The sequence below is a fragment of the Apaloderma vittatum genome, unplaced genomic scaffold (genome assembly GCF_000703405.1).
Source record: "Apaloderma vittatum isolate BGI_N311 unplaced genomic scaffold, ASM70340v1 scaffold6956, whole genome shotgun sequence".
Lineage (NCBI taxonomy): Eukaryota > Metazoa > Chordata > Aves > Trogoniformes > Trogonidae > Apaloderma > Apaloderma vittatum.
The window spans coordinates 56035-76516 of NW_009722212.1; the positions used below are offsets into that span (position 1 = coordinate 56035).

Consider the following 20482-nt stretch of genomic DNA (forward strand, 5'->3'; position numbering starts at 1 on the left):
AACTGGGTGCTAGAGCTGAAGGAACTCAGATGAGCAATTAAAGTGTAAATTAACAACTCTGTAACCAGCTAACGAGCTTTGTGGTGGTTTCACAGTTGTTGGAAATATTCAGATCAAAATTAAATGTGTTTCTAAAAGGTATATGCTGAAGCTCCTGCTACTAGAATTGTTGTAGAAATTAATTCAAGGAATTATTAGAGCCTGTATTATTCATAAGGTCAGAATAGACAATCAAAATAGTTTCTTTAGGATTTTTTTTCTTGAAAAAGCTCTGTAAATGAGTCTCTGAATTATTAAAGTATAGTCTTTTGTGGTACTGTGCTAGAAGGGAATATAAAACTTACTAACAGAGCATGTACTGGCTTGCTTATTTAGCGATGTTTAATTGTGGGAAGGTGTATCTTAACGTAGGCCAGATACTCTGAGATGGCGTCTTACCTTTTTGAAATCACTATTAATCTGCTGTTGATTTTTAGTGGCCGCAGAATTTCATTCTTTCATAAGACATTGAGTTTAGGGAATTGAAGTCCTGGACAGTTTGAGTCCTAGTGGCTTGAAAAGAGTTTGTTTTCTGGGTGGTGGTATCCAAGAAGCTGCAGCAAGGAATTTTGTAATTCAGCTGGGAAGAGACCTGTTGGCTTCTGATGTGTAGTTCTGGGCCTGAGATTGTGCTGTTTGTCTCCTGCTCCTCTTTAGTTGACAGTAGGTCTTCATATGCTACGAAAATATTACTTGTTTAGGCTCTCTGAAGGACTGGGTTGGGAGGTAAGATAAGGCAGTAATTAGCATAAAATTTTATTGCGTTTCTGTTGTCCTTTGTCGTGAACAGTCAGTGAACAGTGGGCCTAACATAGGGCAGTAAATGAGTGAGAACTTCCGTAATCATGAATTATTATATAAACTATTGTCTCTTCTGGCAATCGCATGCAGCTGCATAACCTTGACAGAGTGATTTTAAAGCAGCTCCTACCTCTGTTTTTTGCACCTGCAAAATGATGACATTAGTGTTTTTTCTGCCTGTGGCTTGCAGTACTTTGGCAATGTACACGCCGAATCTTTTTTTAAATATCAGTTCACACTAATTTTTCTTGCAAACGCACTGCCAGACTATTTATAAATACACTTGGCTTTGAAGCTATGGTAACTGTACTGTTTTCTTCCAGTTGGCTCTGCAGTATGTGTCAGTGGCCAGGGAGCTTGTCCTACTATTAAACACTGTAACATCAGCGACTGTGAAAATGTTGGACTTTATATTACGGACCATGCACAGGTATTTTTTGATACCAGTTTCTTTACTTTGATAAAATTGTTTACTGTCCTTGATTCCTATCTCATTTACATTTTTATTTCCCAGGGAATATACGAGGACAATGAGATCTCCAATAATGCGTTAGCAGGGATTTGGGTTAAAAACCATGGAAATCCCATTATCAGACGGAATCACATTCACCACGGACGTGATGTTGGCGTTTTCACTTTTGACCATGGAATGGTAATGTTGCTTTCTTTGGAAGAAAGAAATAGAGATGATGTATAGCTGAAGTCTTCAAATTTCTCCTGTCACTGAAGAAATGTTTGACAAAAATACACTTTTACGTGTGAACACATATTTTAAAATATGCCTCCTATTCCTTTCTTGCCCTTCAGTAGGGAACTTTACTTTAAAAACAATTTTAGCTGAATGAGGTTCAAGCAAGCTTTTTGGAGTTGATTGGCAGCCTGTTACACTCAGTTATGTTGCAGTGACAAAGTAAGTCTTGAAATAGGATATGAATGGTAGGCTTACATTTACACTATCACTACACTCTTTTTTCCTTTGAAACAATAAAAAATAAGGTGCTGGGAGATTGAAAAGTGAAAAAATGCTCTGTGGAGACTTAGTCTTATTTTAATGCTAAATCTCGGAAGCAGGGTTACATTTACGCTATCACTACACTCTTTTTTCCTTTGAAACAGAATAAAAAATAAGGTGCTGGAAGATTGAAAAGTGAAAAAATGCTCTGTGGAGACTTAGTCTTATTTTAATGCTAAATCTCGGAAGCAGGGTATGTCCAACTTCTCTGGGAAGAGGACTTCTCTAGTGTGGAATTTGAACATAGAATTTTGTTCCAGAATTTAGGCCTTTTTCCATGGGATCAAGGTGGTAACTTTCATAGGCACGTAAAGCAGTGAGTAATGAGTTTGCGTAGCCCTTAAAATAAATAGAATGTTGCTTTTGCCACTGAAATGAAGGATGTTTATTTGCTGATTTGTTTTAGCAAAATATTCTATCTTCCAAATAGTGCCAAATCATTGTTTTTCCTGCTTGAATGACAAAGTCCCAAAACAAGCAGTTTTCTTCTAGTCACTCTTAAGATGGCAGATCTTTGAGGATTCTTTCCATAGAGCAGAAGATCTCTTAATCTCCAAGTGTAAGAAATCCAACAAGGAAGGGAAGAGACCAGCATTGCTGAGTCCAGACCTGCTGGTCAAACTAAAAGGCAGGAAGGAACTGCCCAGGCAGTGAGAGCAGGGACAGGTATTCTGCGAAGAGCATGGGGACACTTCCCAATTGTGTAGGGATAAGGTCAGGAAGGCCAAGGCACGACTGGAGCTGAACTTGGCAAGGGGTGCAGTGAATAATGAGGGGCTTTTATAGGTGTGTCAGCCAGGAAAGGAAGGTCAAAGAAACATCTGCCCCCGATGTGCAAGACTGGCAAACTGGTAACAACAGATGGAGGAGAAGGCTGGGGTACTCGAGTTTTTTTGTCTCAGGCTTCACTGGCAATCTCTCTTCACATGCCTCTTGAGTGGATGGGGTCTGGAGGAGCAAAGTTCCTCCCACTGTAGGAGAAGATGAGGATTTTGACCAGCTGAGGAACCTGAACATACATACATCTATGGGGAATTGGCTAGTGTGGTTGCCAAGACACTCTCCTTGATGTATGAAAAGTCATGGCGGTCAGGTGAAATCTTGGTGACTAGAAAAAAGGAAACATTGACCCACTTTTTAAAAGGATAAAAAGAGGAGGGACCTGGGAGCTGCTGACTTCTCAGCTTCACCTCTGTGCCTGGGAAGATTGTGGAACAGGTCCTGCTTCAAAGCTCTGCTAAGAGATGTGGAGGACAGGGAGGTGATTCAGGGCAGGCAGCATGGCTTCACCAATGGCAAGTCCTGCTGACCAACCTCGTGGCGTTCTGTGGTGGAGTGACTGCATCAGTGGACAAAGGAAGAGCTACAGATGTTTCTCTGGACTCTTTGTAAGACTTTTGACAGGGTGTGTCCAGCCCTAATTCATTCTCTCTGAATTGGGAAGATAGGCATTTGGTGGGTGTGCTGTTTGGTCGTTGAGGAATTGGTTGGATGGTCACATCTAGAAGGTCGTGGTCAACGGCTTGATGTCCAGATGAAGATGGGTGTCAAGTGGTTTCCCTCGGAAGTGGGACCAGTGCTGTTTAATGTCTTTGTCAGTGACATGGACAGTGGGATCAAGTGCACCCTCGGCAAGTTTGCACATGACAGCAAGGGGACTGGTGTGGTTGACGTACCAGCAAGATGGGGACAAACTTTTTAGGAGGGCCTATTGGGACAGGACAAGGGGTAATGGTTTTAAACCAAAAAAAGGTAGATTTAAGCTAGATAAAAAGAAGGAAGTTTTTACAATGCAGGTGGTGAAACACTGGAACAGGTTGCCCAGAGAAGGTGATAGGAGCCCCATCCCTGGAGACATTCAAGGCCAGGTTGGACGGGGCTCTGAGCAACCTGATCTGGTTGCAGATGTCCCTGCTCACTGCAGAGGGGTTGGAACTAAGTGACCTTTAAAGGTCCCTTCCAGCCCAAAGTATTCTATGAAAATTACGCACATAAATAGGACAAAATGTGTATATACAAAATGAGTATGACGAATTAGATGTCAAACTAAATAAGGGATGCTGAGGTTAATACTGCTCACTGTCAGATCAAGGGTAGTGTTCAAAATCAACATTATTTCTGATTCCCTCTTACCTTTGCAGGGATACCCCTGAATTTGTTTATCTTGCTGTAGGCATTGAATACTTCAGGACATGGATTGCCTGGAACTGTGGTGATAGGGAATAACGAACTATCAAGTCAGTTGCTTTGGGCAGTTGAATTTTTTAAGGTGCTGTGAATAAACAGGAACCCCTTTTCTCTGGTGCTGTGCTGCTGCTGGAATGAAAACCTCACTGTAACGGACTTGATTTCAGAATGCTGCTGGTGAATGAAGTCAGCCAAAGCAGTGCATGTTTAATGTACTCTGGGGTACAAGTACATGTTTCCCCTCTACGTTTTGTTCTGTTCCTGGCCTTGCTACCTGAAACACTTCTTCCTTAGCTGTGGCTCAATGTGTGCTAGATCTGATCTTTGACAAAAAGGCGGTAATTAGGCCGGGTGTGTTACTTCTTCATAAGTGAATGTCTTTTATCATCTAAGTAGGAGTATTGCAGGTAGATCTTATTTAGTCCCTGAGAAATATAAATAATACTTGTAAAAATTCAGCCACTAGACACCAATGGCTTTCACTAGCTGAGAAAGGCAAGTCCCAAGTCACCCTTTGCAGGCAGATCTTTGGTGTAGACTGAACCCCTGTTTTCTCATTTCAGTTTTCCCACTTTATCTTCTGACCTTTGGATCCACTGTTCTTCCTCTAGCCCTGATGCATTTCATCTTACTGTCACCACACCGGCTTCCCCCTACCGTGCCATATTTAGTATATTGAGAGATCCTAGAGTAGACATTCATTTTTAGGTTATTCACTTAAAGAAAACTGTAATTTTATTCCTAAATAAAATATTTGTTAATACAAGCACTAAATTGCTTTAGCCTTCCTACTAACATTCGACACGAGGATTTTGTGCACTGTATGTGTGTATTCAAGGACTGTTGGCCAGGTCTCACATGCCTATTGGATAACATAGTAATCTCATAATAAGATATTTCTTTGGGGAAATGGATTTCCTTAATTTTGGTGAATGATTACTCCAATTATAGCTAATATATTGCAAGCTTTGAGAAAAAAGCCCACATGTAGTTTTTTATCACGGGTGACAGGGAGAAGCAGCTAGTTATTGAAGACAGGTATTTTGATCCCTGACTGGGTATTTTTGGGCTCACCAAATTGCAGATCTCTTTTCCCTTTTTCAGGTTGTCTTCCTTCCCATGTGAGTACTCGTTCTATCCCTTTAGTTCTATCCCAAATCTGGTTGGGTTCTTGATAGGTGGTGGCAGTGTGGCACTGCCAGAAAATCCTCTGTGGACAGAAGGTAGTGAGGCCCTTTTAACTTCCCACCTGAGTTGCTGGGGAGGTGGGCGTGAAGGAGCGATGCAGCTCTGGTTGTAGCTGTTGGATTTGCAGTTTCCTGGTCTCAGTGGAAGGCGAACAGGTCACAGAGTTCTCTCGGTTTTGCTGCTGGCATAAGATCATCTTGCCAGTGGTGGGATTCTGCTCCGTTGGGTGTCTCTTATCCACTCCCTTAGTTACATCCTAAGGAGCGTGTTTATTCCATGTTGGGCAAGATTATACCAGCCTAGAAGAATGCCCTTCTAGCAATCTTCTGTCAGATTTCTTCACGTCATTTTAGATTCTCTAGAGATGTAGTTGCTTGGCCGTTTTGCAAAGAGTCGTTGGAAACTGAAGATGTTACATCTTTTGGTTTATATTATCTCACTGTTTGGACGCTGCTACTGCCTTATTTAAGCTCTAGTGTCATATTACATAAGCACTCCTAATCTACTTCAGTGGATACATATATCCCTGCATCCCTCCAGGTCTTAAACAGCCTCAGAAACCTGTAATGAAGTCATTTCAGCTATAGAAAAGCTGGTAAAGGAGAGCTTTAGTAACCTAGGTAGTTTTAAGGGTTAACTGGAAAATCTAGCTTGATGTATTTTCTTACTGGTGGAATGCCTGTCCCAGTGCTGTGATCAGTGTGGTATCACAAGCAAAATGGAATAGAAATAAGTTTTTCTTTTTTGTTTAAAGGAAACACTGGCAGATTAAAGAGAATATGTGAAAAAATATTTATCTCGACTGCAAATATTATTGAAATGATTCTTAGTCATAAACTCCTTTGAAAGATTTCCCTTCTTCCATCTCAAAGTCTACATTTGGCAGTGTCCTCTCTTCTGTATCGTGCTAGTGCTAGAGATGATGAAATGACATCATTGGCAATATTTACCTACTCTTTAAGCGATACAGTATCTTTCAGATACAAAACCTACATACCTAAACAAATTAATGTGTTTTCTGTGTTCATTTCTCTCACTTCCCTTCTGTTATTTTTGGGTGTGTATATATATATATTTTTTTTCATTGCTTGTGACTGTGAAGTGGGATAAGTACATTCCAGTGCTGAATTCCTACCCTACATGTTCTTTTCCCGTGGGTTTCAGTGCTGGAGTGCTGGCTCTGAAAGGTTCAAGAGTGCTTTGTTTTTCAGTTTCATGCTCTCAGACTGTTCTTTGTGTTTCAAAACTTGTAGAAACTTAACCTCTTATTTCTAAACTGGCGAAATTCTGATGTTTGCCTTAGTGGTTGTGCCAAAGGTTTAACAAGCAGGCATTAAAAACGCGGCATGGCATTGGCAGCCCTCGGTGCCTTACACTGACCTCTTGCCAGTGGCCTGAGATGAGTTACCACACATTTGACATAACTTGTATTTAGTAGTTGTGTGCAAACAACAGAGGAGTTCCAACTGACTGTAAGAATAAGCATGATTTTATAGTTTAAAGCTGAGGTTGAGGCATAACAGTTTTCATTTTTGTTCCCAAATGAATGAGAAATGTAGCACTGTTGCTTTTTTTTTTTTTTTTTCTTCTTGATGAAACAAAAGTGTAGTAGCATGTCTGAGTAGAGTGATCATGACTAGCTGGTAGCTCAGTCTTTAAAATTATCTGATCTGTAGTATTTTAAAGTGTGTATATAAAGTCCAAAAAATATAAATGAAGCTTATGTAGAAGAAATATAAATATGCCAGTTTCTGTAAAGACTACATGAAACCTCAATTGGCCTTTTGCTGCAATAGCAAATTTTTCCTATGCGCTAAAAATCATGTGTCGTGAATGTGGTTTTCTTTATGCTGCATTTGGGTTTTTGTAAAATCCACTAACTCTTAAATAAAGAGTGTTCCAGGCTTTGGGAGGCAAATTTTTATAAACATCTTTTTTTTAAAAGAACTTTTTGTGCTGTCAGTCACACTTATTATTGCTATTTAATTAAGTTGATAGAGAATCATATACTCTTTAGCAATGCATTTCTATCTTGGCCTCTTGGGATTTTTTTTTTTTACCTGTTGGGAATGCCATGGTCAATAAATATTTAGGAAGTGTTAAAGGTTGCACTATTAGCTTTCATTTTCCTTTTTCTTCTGTTTTTAGTATGCCTGTATTGTTCAAATAATAACATGAAATACCTCTGCATTTCTGTAATATTCTGATCTTTGAGATAGAGAGAGAATAAAAGCCCGTTTAGAAATACATGAGGAAAAAATCCTCAGAGAAGAAAAGCGGTGAACAAAATCCCATCACTTGCAAGTTTTAACACTAATGCATTTCAAAGCAGTATTTTTTAGACGAGATCAAATGCAGAAAACAAAAAAAAATTAAAATCCATGTTCAATTACTGAGTTTATATTGATGTAAAAAGTCTTCTGAGCTTGTCCAGCTGCACAGGAACCCTTCTTTGTCATCACATCAACTTTTTTATGCGTTAAGTACTGTGTGAAAACATCAACATTACCAATACTATGATGTTTGCTCGTGGTTCCTGTCTCTGCTCAGATCTTAACAGGCTGCAGTGGTGTGTTCTTGGCCACCCTGTCTGTCACTCTAGCTGTCCTCCTGTGTCCACAGCCAATGCTTTGCCTGGTATGTTAAATAAATTTGCTTTTTAATACTTAAGCTTTTCAGTCAGAGAGCTACTGCTAAGGTGTTTTGAGCCTCCTTAAACTTGATATTTTTGTGTGAGATCGTAATGCCTTTTTTTTTTTTTTTTTTTTACATGGGCCCTCTTTTTCTTACTAAGCAGCCTTGGCACTGCCAGGTGCTGCATCCTCCAGGATTTTCTACTGCTGGTTGATGAATTGTATTCAGAAACCGTCGCAAAATACAAGTGAAATAGCCAGCACGCTTGAAAATCGTAGAATGTGTTGGTTTGGAAGGGACCTGTAAAGGTCATCTCATCCAACCCCCCAGCAGAGAGCGGGGACACCTTTAACTAGATCAGGTTGCTCAGAGCCCTGTCAAGCCTCACCTTGAGAGTGTCTTCATGGACGGAGCTTCCACCACCTCTCTGGGCAACCTGTTCCAGTGTTTCACCACCCTTGTGGTAAAGAACTTATTCCCATATGATTTCTTGGGATTCAAGGGGAAAAAAAAAAAAAAAGACCTCTCCCTGAGGGGATATAGTTCAAAGGCACAGCAATGCCTTTTGAAGGCTGTGGTGGCTGTAAAACATAACAGGGATTGACTGAGCACATCTTAAAGACGGATGATCTTAATTTTTCTCCATAGGGGATGATTTTGGGCCAAAGAAGTTGATTTCAACAGAGAAGGGTGTAGGAAGAGTGCAGTCTGGAAATGAGGTGGTCGCTCGGGGCTGGAAGAGCATATGTTTCTGACAAACAGCGATTCTGTTGGTTTAGCTGAATTCAGTTTAATAATTACGCACACAGGTGGTGTTCAGACATGGTAACAAGTGCAGAAATACACTGGCTTTAACTGCATCAGCTCCAAGTCAGCAGTTCAACTTAAGCTAACTCTGCTTTAGGTGGACTGAATGTTTTTATGCAGTTTCTCTATGAATATTGAATGTTAGGTCTTACTTAGCAGAAAACCTTGACTTTCTGATCCGACAGTCAGCCTTATAAAGGAATCTGAGATATAGATTATTATTTTTTTCTTTTCCCCTTTAAGGAGCACTTCCTTTACAGAGGCTTACAGCAAATTCTCAGTTTCTTCCAAATGAGTGGTCCAACTTTTTTGAGACGGTAGAAGAGCAAGAAATTACACTTGTACTCTGCTTTCAAGTGATGTTAGGGTATTCTAGGATGTATTACATTTAATCTGTGGGTGCCTCTGCTGTTCCTTGATGAAGTTCCATATTATGTAGAAACACTGGGACACAAACAGGATTTGAAAGAGCCTTCACTTTCACTTCATTTCCAAGCAAGATTAAAAGTTACACAGTATATGGTATTTTTTTTGCGAATTAAAGATATTTGCACCAAAATTTCCATGCTCTTAAATAACAGTGCTTGCTGAAGCTCTCAGAAATGTTGTTGACCGCATGGTAAAGGCTCTGCTTGTTTGCAGATACCACTTCCACGTGGTATCTGAAATGACTATGATGACGCGCATCTGAAATACCTCTTTTACTCCATCACGTTGCTGTAGTTGCAATGTATTTAGCACTCAAAGGAAGATAATGTGTGAAGTAATTAAAAAGATATCAGGCCCTGTGTAGTAATAATTTAATTGAAATTATGTATTCCATTAAGAGGATTAAGCTTTATACCAAACTGTCATCTTAGGTTTCTCTGAGAGCTTAATTTTGAGTGAAAATGAGGGGAAAAAAGGCTGTGTGTTGGCATGAAGGTGTATTTCTGAGATCTCCTTTAGATTCCCCTGTCTGTTAGTGCGTAGCTTCCTTGAGAACTCTGAAAACATCTTGACTTGCTATGAAGAAATCCAATGCCAAGTCCTTGAAAAAAAGCATATTCTGGATGTTTATTGAAAGTAGACTCTTTCTATTTGACTTTTTTATTTGTCACCCAGAGAGGCTTGGGGAGCCAAGCTGTGCACACTGATAGTACTTTTTTGGAGAATGTTTAATCAACGTGGTGCCTTTTCTGGCTGCGACCCTCTGAGTAGGGGGAAGTGCATGCTACTTTGATTTCCTTATTGAGCTGTGTGTATTTCTGCTTTTTTGTAATCAGAACACGTTTGATGAAGTCTTGTAGCAATTCACAGCACATAAGTGATACAGCAGTGAAACAGAGTGCTTTGTCCCTAGGTTGGCAGTTACTGGAGTAATTTCCGTGTGGTAGGGAGTAGAAAGTCCAGGGTTGAGATGCTTGTGGTAGTTGGCTGTGTGAGTGCAAGCACTGGAGTCCAGTTACACTGAGCAGTAGGAGGAACTGTGCTTCTCTGTAGCTTGTGAGTAGAACGAGTCTTCTGAGTAGTGAGACCTACCTACAGGAGGAACAGTATTTGGACAAGGTGCCTACAAGGGTGGCAAAGATAAGGGGAGGTCCTTTCAGGTCAGGTGTTTTACCTGTGTACGTGTTACCAGTTCATTAAACAGAAAATCTGTTGCATGGTGAGGACCGATAGTGCTAAAGCTAGAATCATATAGATGGATTATACCATAGATGGCTTTGCAAAGCACAGACAACTCGGAGAAAAGAAAGCTCGGTTCATGTTATCTTTCAGCCACGTGTTCTTGGATACAAAGGGTGATGCAGTTTAGGTTGTCAGCAGCAGAGTGGGATGTCACATGCTCTGTTTTTCAGTCTTGCCCTCTGCAGCTGCCCACTGGTCTAGAGCTTTCAAGAGCTTACATCCAAGCTGTCTGCAAATTAAAACACATCACTTGGAGACTCTCTACCACCTCCGATAAGAGAATCATCGAATCATAAGAGAAGCTTGCTCTCTTCCAGTTGTTTCATTTCTGTTCTTTTAGTTGGGCAAAATGGACATACAATACCATTAAAGTTCACCTCTTAAAATAGTTTGCATTTTACTATCAAAATATTCTAAAACTGCATCAGAAAAATGCTCTGAAAGGACACCGTTGCTTTGCACGGTTCTGGAACAAACTGGAATTGGAGAAATCATTGGGCAGAAAAACAACTGTTTTGCCAGACAGATTTTCAGATGGACCCTTTCATCGTGTTGTTGTACATGTGCTTGTTGGCATAACGGAAGGAGCGTGCCTGAGATGGCTTTGTGAAATGCCTTTTTTTCACAGCTGTGCTGTTTATAAAGCATTTATTTAAATACAGTTTTGTTGCAGGCCTACCACTAGTATTGCAGTGTCTAAATAGTTGTGTAATTTGTGTACACCGTTCAAAAAAAGCAGAGGGGGAAATGAAGTTTACCAGTTGGACTGCCCAGACCAATCCAGCCCTGGAAAAATTACTCGTCTCCCACATCCATTCTGACCAGTTACTTCAAAGAAATGTAGGGTCCTTCTTCCTAAATAAATCCCATTCTTGCCAAGTATATGTGGTTCCCAGTCTGAAAAGAAGTAGGTAGTCTTCTTCGTGGCACTGCCCTTTTTATATTGGATCTGTGAGCTTTTTGGCCTTTGGAAGGAGTCTGATCCTTTGGAGCTGCCAAGGAAATCTGATATTCAGTCCTATTGGAGGTGCTATATCCAGAGTTGACATTTTTTTCTTGGTATTCTGTAGGAGTTAATAAATAGCAATGCAAACGCAGTGTCTTTGAAACAGTATTTTATTTTGTGGGGAAAAAATGATACAGTGGCAGTAGCTGTTTTAATGAGCTATAAGTACATATGTATTGTCAATTTTAGTCCTGTTTCCTTTTAAATGAGGATTTTATTTAGAAAGTAGGGAGGAGTGGGACTAGCCTTCATATTTTCAAACAGCTTTTACAGAAAACTGCGTGTTTTGTGTCTTAAGGGTTACTTCGAAAGCTGCAACATACATAGAAACAGGATAGCAGGTTTTGAAGTGAAAGCATATGCCAATCCCACGGTTGTTCGGTGTGAAATCCATCACGGCCAGACTGGAGGAATCTACGTACATGAAAAAGGAAGAGGACAATTCATAGAGAACAAAATCTATGCAAACAATTTTGCAGGTGTTTGGATTACCTCAAACAGTGACCCAACAATAAGGTATTGTTTTCCTCGTTGATATTTTACTACTTAAAAGAAGAGATTTGATGGGGATGGGAAAAGTGCAATTTTATTTCATTTATTTAGTGAACTGTAAATACTCCTGTGTATGTAAAAATGAAATTGCTGTCTGTGTTCAGTTCAACTGCACTTTTAATTTGCATGTATACTTGGAAGTATGTATTTGTCAGAGACATAAAGTCTGTTTTACATCTGAATAGTCTACAGTCCTAGACACTGCGTACGTGTATAGTATTGTGCAGTGTAAATGTATAATATTGTGCAGTGTATTAAAATAATTTCATAATACTTTTGTTCCTTAGGGGCAATGCAATTTTTAATGGGAATCAAGGTGGTGTTTATATCTTTGGCGATGGAAGAGGCCTTATTGAAGGAAATGACATTTATGGTAAGCTAATTTGCTTATTGCCTCTTGAATTCTGAGAAAAATTAGTATGTAAGTTGTATTAAGTAACATTTTTGTTAACAGGTAATGCATTAGCAGGAATACAGATTCGGACAAACAGCTGTCCCATAGTTCGACACAACAAGATTCATGATGGCCAACATGGTGGAATTTATGTAGTGAGTATTACCTACAGACAGGGACCCAAACCTGTTCTTTATTTATATAAATGTTGGAAAAAGGTACTCTATGTAAAATATTTGATTCCACTTACAATGACTGAATTTCTTAACGTTAAAAACTAGGTTAATTGCAATAGACTGAAGTTGGTGCTGATATTTAAAAGATGAAGGCACTTACAAATGTCAATAAATTATTTCTATTGCAGAATAAAAAATTTAAAATGAGATAGATGATAGAATTTCACCATTTCTTGGCTAAAAGCTTTTTAAAGGTTTAATTTTCATAGTAGTTTGTCATTTAAAAAAAGACTAAAAATTCATTCAGCTTTTTTGGAGTATAATGTGCTTACCACTAATCTCAGAAAATATTTTTTTTTGCCTTCAGGATGATATACATTGCAATTGCTGTATGGTCGTGTATTGTAAAAGTGAGGAATTCAGTGCAATTTCCAGCGTGTGCAAGGGCTCTGCTAATTGAACTGGATCAGGTTCCCTTAAGCAATATAAGATTTTGAGAAATATTTGTGTATCTTTCCAGCCAAAAGTTACCCAAGGTTCAGCTAGTGGTGCACGTGTGTGGGTGCCAGATGCCACAGCTTTCATCTGATTGCACAGCACTGCAGAATCATAAAATCATAGAATTGCTTAGGTTGGAAAAGACCTTTAAAATCCATTAACCAGCAATGGGAAGCTCACCACTAAGCCACATCCCTAAACACCACATCTACGGGTCTTTTGTACACCTCCAGCCATGGTCACTCCACTCCTTCCCTGGGCAAGCCCGTTCCACTTTTTCAGTAAAGAAATTTTTCCTAATGTCCGATCTAAACCTCCCCCGAGGCTGTTTTCTCTTGCCCTACTGCTTGTTATTTGGGAGAAGAGACTGACCTCCACCTCGCTACAACCTCCTGTCAGGTAGTTGTGGAGAGCCAGAAGGTCTCCCCTCAGCCTCCTTTTCTCCAGGCTGACCAACCCCAGTTCCCTCAGCTGCTCCTCATCAGACTTGTTCCCCAGACCCTCCACCAGCTTCGTTGCCCTTTTTTGGACACACAAGAGGGGAGGTACCTCTTCTACCAACAGCTAGCAGAGATTTGCAGCTACTACTGCAGAGCCTTGAAATATAATGATTTACATGCAGAGTGTTTTCGTTTCATGAAAACATTCAAAATCATGATGTGCTGTTATTTAATTAAAAAACATACTGCGGAAATAGGTACTTCAAAGGAAGAACGTTACTTTGCTACAGCAAAGCAGCCAGAAAAACAGTATTGGCAGTTAGCAGGTTTTCTCAACTCTTAAATTGTCTTGTATTTAGCATGAAAAAGGACAAGGTGTGATTGAGGAAAACGAAGTTTACAGCAATACTTTGGCTGGAGTCTGGGTGACAACAGGGAGCACTCCGGTCTTGAGGAGAAACAGAATACACAGTGGGAAACAAGTGAGTTTTGTTCTCTGGGTTACAAGGGTGGGGGCATAGAGAAGAAAGTTCTTCTGTGTCTTTATACTTCGTTACTCTTGGAACTAATAATTTAATTCTCAATGTGTTAGGTTGGAGTTTATTTTTATGACAATGGACATGGCGTGTTAGAAGACAATGACATCTATAATCACATGTACTCAGGGGTTCAGATAAGGTAAAATGTATTCCCATTTTGTGTCAAAACAGACGTAGCTTGTTTGGTGCTCTTTCGTGTCCTTTAAACTGTTCTTGCTGGTTTGTTTCTAAAAAAAACCTTTTTAAAATCCAGAATGTTTGAATATTCTCTGCTTCAACTTACATGAAAGATTTACTAGTAATGCCTGGATGTTGACTAGAATATGTGGCCCTTGAAGTCTGTAAAGCTAATATAGGTTTACATGTTTGGAAATAATTGTATTTTAGTAGGATTTTTAAGCAGTGAGTTCTGTGGGGCACTTCTACGGGAAGCGTTATCAACACGTTTTAAATTACGCCTTTGCTTACGTTTCTCTCTAGAACTGGAAGCAACCCCAAAATTAGACGCAACAAGATTTGGGGTGGTCAGAATGGTGGTATTCTTGTCTATAATTCTGGTAGGTTTGTTTTCACGTTTACCCAGAATTGTTTATGTTCTGCAATATTATCTCTTCCCATTTATTATCCTTTTTGATTTTATTTTTTTCCACCCTTCCTTCAATTTTAGGGCTTGGATTTATAGAAGACAATGAAATTTTTGATAATGCAATGGCTGGTGTATGGATTAAAACAGACAGTAATCCTACACTAAGAAGAAATAAAATCCATGATGGAAGAGATGGAGGCATCTGTATATTTAATGGGGGAAGAGGTAGTTTTTACCCTTACTGGCCTATACTGAGTATTCGGGATAAGAGTTCAATTTCAGGTCCTTTTTTAAAGTGCTCTTTAGAAACCTTGCTCTTGTCTTCTGAAGTAATGAAATAGTTACAGTGAACTTTGGCTGATGCTTTTTAGCCTTAATACCATCAGTAATACCGAAATCTGTGGGAAGCAGAGAGTTATTAATCTCATTCAAGAAGACTGTTAGGTTGCTGCTTAGGACAGTCCTTGTATCCCACCTGCATTTGTAAGCTTTGCCGTAAGACGGCCTGGAATTCGAGTCATGTAGCCAAGATCAGGCATCTGACCAGTTCAGGTTCTGCCAGTGTCAAAGGCTTTAGGTTGAGGTGGAAAAACCAGAGCTTTAAGGAATGTCTTGTGTACTCGTATGTTTAGAAGTGATCCTCCTCTGGAATCCCCTGACTGTTGTGTGTCCCGGTCGCAGCTTTTCATATTTCACAGATAATCACTTGCCATAAATGAGCTTTAAGTTAACCATTTTAAAGTAATCCTGTTCTGCAATAACAGAAATCCAAGTTAGGCTTTGCCTTGGCAGGCTGCTCATTTTAGGAGACAAGAACAATTTGAAGAAAAACTTAGAAAGTGAAAGAACCTAAGGAGTTTTCTGTAATGGCGCATACAAACTCAAATGCTATTCTGTATACTGAAAAAATACGCTTCCATGATTATACACTGAGAATTACTTTAAAATTTGATCACCAACTGCAGTGCTGTTGGTGGGTATTCCCCAAATGAAAGGACTTAGCAGGAGGATGATACATGATATCTTTGGAAAATATTTCACCGAATGGTTACAGGTAAGGGAATGTTAAGCTCAAATGTCGCATTTGTCGGTCTGTCATAGGTCTTCTGGAAGAGAACGATATCTTCAGGAATGCTCAAGCAGGTGTTCTTATCAGCACCAACAGCCACCCCGTGCTAAGGAAAAATCGGATATTCGATGGATTTGCTGCAGGTTTGTGTTGTATAAATCAGATTTTGAAGTGTTAGAGCAAGCTCTTCACAAAGCTAACTCTTGAGTTTCTTTGCCCCACAGCATTTAGACACTTGAACAGAGATTGCAGTATCCTTCAGTGTATTCTAGAAATCGTTTGAGAATTCGCAGTATCTGTGTATCTTTACAGCAGTCTCTGGAATTGCTAGCATGTTGAGAAACAACCCATATTTTGCCTTCTCATTTTTCTGTGAAATATTTTTTTTCATTATTTTATTTTATAGAAGTAATTGATGAAGTCGTCTAGGGCATATTTACAGTTGATCTGCTGGATGCTGGTTTGGATATTTTTATCACTGCTTTAAAACCTAGGAAGCAGAGCAAGTATACATTCGGAAGAGATTTCGAACTTCATCTCAGGTTCAACTTTCTGACTCCAAAACCATGAGAATTTATTCAAATGAACATTTCCTGCTCCAAAAGAGATGAAGAATGTTTGATAGTGGTTTTTTTGCAATTTACTGTTTAATGGTCACGGCTCCATACGTCTTGCATTTCGTTCCATTTCAACTAAAATTGTATTCTTGAGTTTTCTCCCATCTTTCTTTCAGAAGAAGCAAGTTTTCTGAGAAGAACCTCTAAAGGTGTTGTTTCAGTGTGGTGGGGGGGAAGGATAGGTTGCTGTCAAGAGCAGTCCTGGACAAATGACTCGGAAGACACGGGTTTCTGATAAAAGCTAAGAGCTAAAGAAATGAATTTTAGGTGCCCATCTTGAGAACTTTTTTTAAAAGATATTTTTAAAAGGGTAAGGTATGTGTGCAAGAACTTTCAAATATATGAGCAGATGACAGCTTTAAGCACCCAGAAATCATATCTCCCTTGAAAATACATGATCGCAGAAGCGTTTTATTACAGATAAACTCGTAGTGTCTCGTCGCTACCAGGAACCGTGCATGCCAGCTGTAGCTCCTTGAAAGGATTCAACAGCAGCATTTGAACCTCAGTTTTATAGCAAATTACGGTGCAATTTTTATCTATGTCATTTTCCTTTCTTTCCCCCGAGTTTATGATCATTTACAAAAAATGAACAAACTATAGATCATGATGAGAGAGGCACAAATGCACAATCACTAAGGATTTAACTTCCCCACTTTCTTCTCTCTTCTTTGTTCCCCTGACCCAATAAAGGTATTGAAATAACAAATCATGCAACTGCTACATTAGAAGGCAATCAGATTTTCAACAACCGCTTTGGAGGTTTATTTCTAGCATCTGGTGTCAATGTCACGATGAAAGGTGAGCCTGAGCCCTCGTTGATTGTGTTTGCTTTGCTTTTTTTTTTGTTTGTTTGATTAGGTGCTGGGTTTGGTGTTTATTGTATCATTTTTTTTCTTCTTCGGTTCAGATTCGGTACCACCTTCAGCTGGTGGTACTAAGTTTTTTCAGCTGAAGGTAATAAGCCAAGATAAGCTGTCGCAGACTTTTAGACAGACACTTTCAAACATAACTTAAGGCTTTCCTATCGTAGTAAAACTCTTTTATTAGCCTTTCTGTCTCAGAATTGTTTCCGAACTCGTTAGTGGTCTTTCGCCCATCTCAGATGCCAATTCTTAGTTTGTATAATGGAAAGTCTTTTGTCACATATCTGAAAACAAGCATCCGGTAAAGATTGATGCCTCACTTGGCTTTTAGGATCTAAAAATGTAAATATTCACAACCCTAAATCACTTCTTTTACAGAACAGGAACAGTTTATATACATAGAATTCCCATGTGTTGTGGGCAAGTGTGCATGAGACGTCCTCTTAGAGGAGATTGGAGTGATAAGTTTGAATGCCAGACAGCTCCCGGAGGTTATTCTGAAAGGAAAAGGTTCTGTGTGCAGAATTTTGACCTGCTTGGCTGCACTCATTATGCCTTTTCGTGTATATTCTTTGCACCACTTAAAACAGGAGCTCTGTCTCTCTGTGTCACAGCTCCTGGGCTTACTGACTGCACTAGTGAGTGCTGTGGTGCCACTGGGAGTGGACAAAACTAGTTTGAGGTGCACTTTGGGGCTTGTTGGAAGATCTAGTAGCTGAAGAACAGAGAGGACTATCAAATCTGCTCAGCCTTGGACATGTCTTTTATAGTGCTGAAGGGTGGTCAGGCCTAATTCCTGCTTCCACTGTGTTGGCAAGTACCTTATTCTTCACCCCCGCTGGCGGAAATGACACCCCCTGGGTGTGTAAAAGTCCTTAGGGTAGACCAGAGGCTTTCAAACATGTGGGCTTCAAACTTCTCAACAGAAAACTTAAGCCTTGCAGGAAGGCTTGCTTCTCTAACCACGTATTCACAAACCGGTTCACGAAGAGTATGTAAAGGAAGGCTTACCAGGTATTGTCCGCAATGGGCGCCAAGAGGAACAACGGTCTTTCTGGTGTGCCGGCGTGCACCGCGCTGGCTGGGTATCTAAGCTGGCACTGGGGATTTAATACGCTTAAATGCCAGAACTAAAATGCAGGTGTAGAAATAACTGTTCCTGATGGGTTTAGTTCTTAGAAAGAGGAGGAGCCTTCTGCTTTAACACCTCAAGAAACAGCAGTTGTTGATCCAGGTGTGATTAATTCTTGGCTTTTTTTTTTTCTTTTTTTTTCTTTTTTTTTTTTTTTTTAAATCCCTGACAGATAACAAAATAATGAACAATCAAGATGCCATAGAAAAAGCTGTCAGTAGAGGCCAGTGTTTATATAAGATTTCAAGTTACACCAGCTACCCGATGCATGACTTCTACAGGTAACGGGCTCTTTTCAATCACCTGCTGCAGTAAGGTTCCAAAATTAACACAATTTCTCTTCTAGCAAGTTGCCCTATGTCTGTTGACGCACAAATGCCTGCTCTTCCTCAGCTGCAACAGGAGAGGATTAAACAGGTTCCCTTTGTCTTAAATTAACTATGGGCTCGAGGAAAATGTGTCATTACTGTGAACCTGAGCCTAAAGGATGTTATACAGCAGAACTGCTTTTTTGAAACGAGCCACCAACGTATGCTGTGAAATCCAAGTTCACTTAAAATCCTCAGGTTTTACTGTCGTGTGCATGTTGTTTTAGTTTCTGCCCCTGCCTTCTCCCAGAGCGCTTTCCTGGGCTCGTTCGGTTTTGATCCGTGCCTAATGTGATGCCTTTTCCTTCAGGTGTCACACCTGTAACACCACGGACCGTAACGCCATCTGTGTGAACTGCATTAAGAAGTGCCATCAAGGACATGACGTAGAATTCATTAGACACGATAGGTAAGTTTCCAGCGAGTCCGTCGAGCACGCTGGGTGACGCAAGGGAAGTGGCAACTGAAGGGCTCTCTTTCTTTGCAGGTTTTTCTGTGACTGTGGTGCTGGAACACTGTCGAATCCCTGTACGCTTGCTGGAGAGCCTACACATGATACAGATACACTATATGACTCTGCTCCTCCTATAGAATCCAATACATTGCAGCACAACTGAATTCCTTTCAGAAAGCAAGTCCTGCCATTCTAATATCATAACTGTTAAACCTTTTTTTTTTTTTTGGAGGAAGTTATACTTGCCCATTTCTGCAGAAAGAGACTGTATTAAAGCGGATGTGTGAGGTGTTGACACTATGGAGCTCAACCTACCAAAAAAGAAAGTGGCAATATGTTGACTCAGGATAACAGAACTGGGCGTTTTAGCATTACTGTGTAAACAAAGACTTTGAAGGGACAGAAGTGAAGAAAAATAAGCTGCAATTTTGTACAGATACCAACTTCTGAAAGCTGGTGTTTTTACAAGTAGCATTGAAACGCAGTCCAATTTGCAGTAGTACTATTCTGTAGACAAGCAGCATTCTTTGTTGCTGCCTTTATGGACATGGGTACCAATTGCTTTTGTAACATGGTAAAAAATGTGAGCTAGCACTTCTGCATTTCTTTTGATTTTTTAACATTTATTCAGATTGAGAAATATGATTTTAATGCTTTAATCTCATGTAGTTTGTTTCTAATTTCAAGCAAAAAATCTTATTGTACTTGAATGTGTCCTGTTTTGTTAGCACACCTAGACTTGCTGTAACTGTACTCATGTCCCAGTATGTACGTTCTTTCTATGAAAGAGAAAACACTAATCTTAAATTATATCCAGCAATTTTTCTGGTGTTCTCTGAAGTTAGAATAATCTCCTTCCCTGCCCCAGCAATAGCCTGTACTCAAACCACCCTAACAAAAAGAAGCGAGTGTTTTAATGAGACTTCCTAGACTATAATGCACTATAAAACAAAGTACCCATGTAACTAAGTTTTGTGAAAGAAATTTTACTATGTTTTAAAGTACACGTTAGAAAGTCTCCTCAAAACAGTCTTGTACTTTACTCTGTTCATAGTTTTTTTTGAACAGTCTGGACATTACTTACATAACCTGCTGGAAATCACAGCAATTTCCTGCTCTAATGAAGCTGAGACAAGTATATATACAGCCCTATACAGTTTCATAGCTTTTTTCCATTTATGTGTATTGGTGACAGTGGGTAATCAACAGCCTGAAAGTGTATGCATGTACCATAACATCTAGACTTAATATATTGTGGAGTACTCAATAACCATTATGTAGAGGGTAGGTAAGAATTAAAGGGTTTAATTTCCTAGGAAAGACAATGGAAAAATGGTCATTTTTAAAAAATAAAGTTTATTAGATCATAACGTTGTCTGATACCACCTTTTTGAGAAACCACCAGTACAAAAAAAAAAAACCCCAAACCAGAACAAAACCAAAAAG

General features: G+C 39.6%; 1 protein-coding gene across 1 annotated transcript in view; it reads left to right on the forward strand.

Moving 5' to 3' along the window:
* Positions 1-20406, forward strand: part of FBXO11 (F-box protein 11) — a 39372-nt gene extending 18966 nt beyond the window's left edge. The window contains exons 9-22 of the mRNA XM_009871684.1: positions 1164-1270; positions 1355-1492; positions 11644-11861; positions 12185-12270; positions 12352-12446; positions 13765-13887; positions 13998-14083; positions 14425-14501; positions 14612-14755; positions 15632-15742; positions 16910-17017; positions 18387-18495; positions 18893-18991; positions 19070-20406. Coding sequence (XP_009869986.1) covers positions 1164-1270; positions 1355-1492; positions 11644-11861; positions 12185-12270; positions 12352-12446; positions 13765-13887; positions 13998-14083; positions 14425-14501; positions 14612-14755; positions 15632-15742; positions 16910-17017; positions 18387-18495; positions 18893-18991; positions 19070-19199 — 1631 coding nt within the window. The 3' untranslated portion in view covers positions 19200-20406. The remainder of the gene's footprint in view (positions 1-1163; positions 1271-1354; positions 1493-11643; positions 11862-12184; positions 12271-12351; positions 12447-13764; positions 13888-13997; positions 14084-14424; positions 14502-14611; positions 14756-15631; positions 15743-16909; positions 17018-18386; positions 18496-18892; positions 18992-19069) is intronic.
* The last annotated feature ends 76 nt before the right edge of the window (positions 20407-20482 follow it).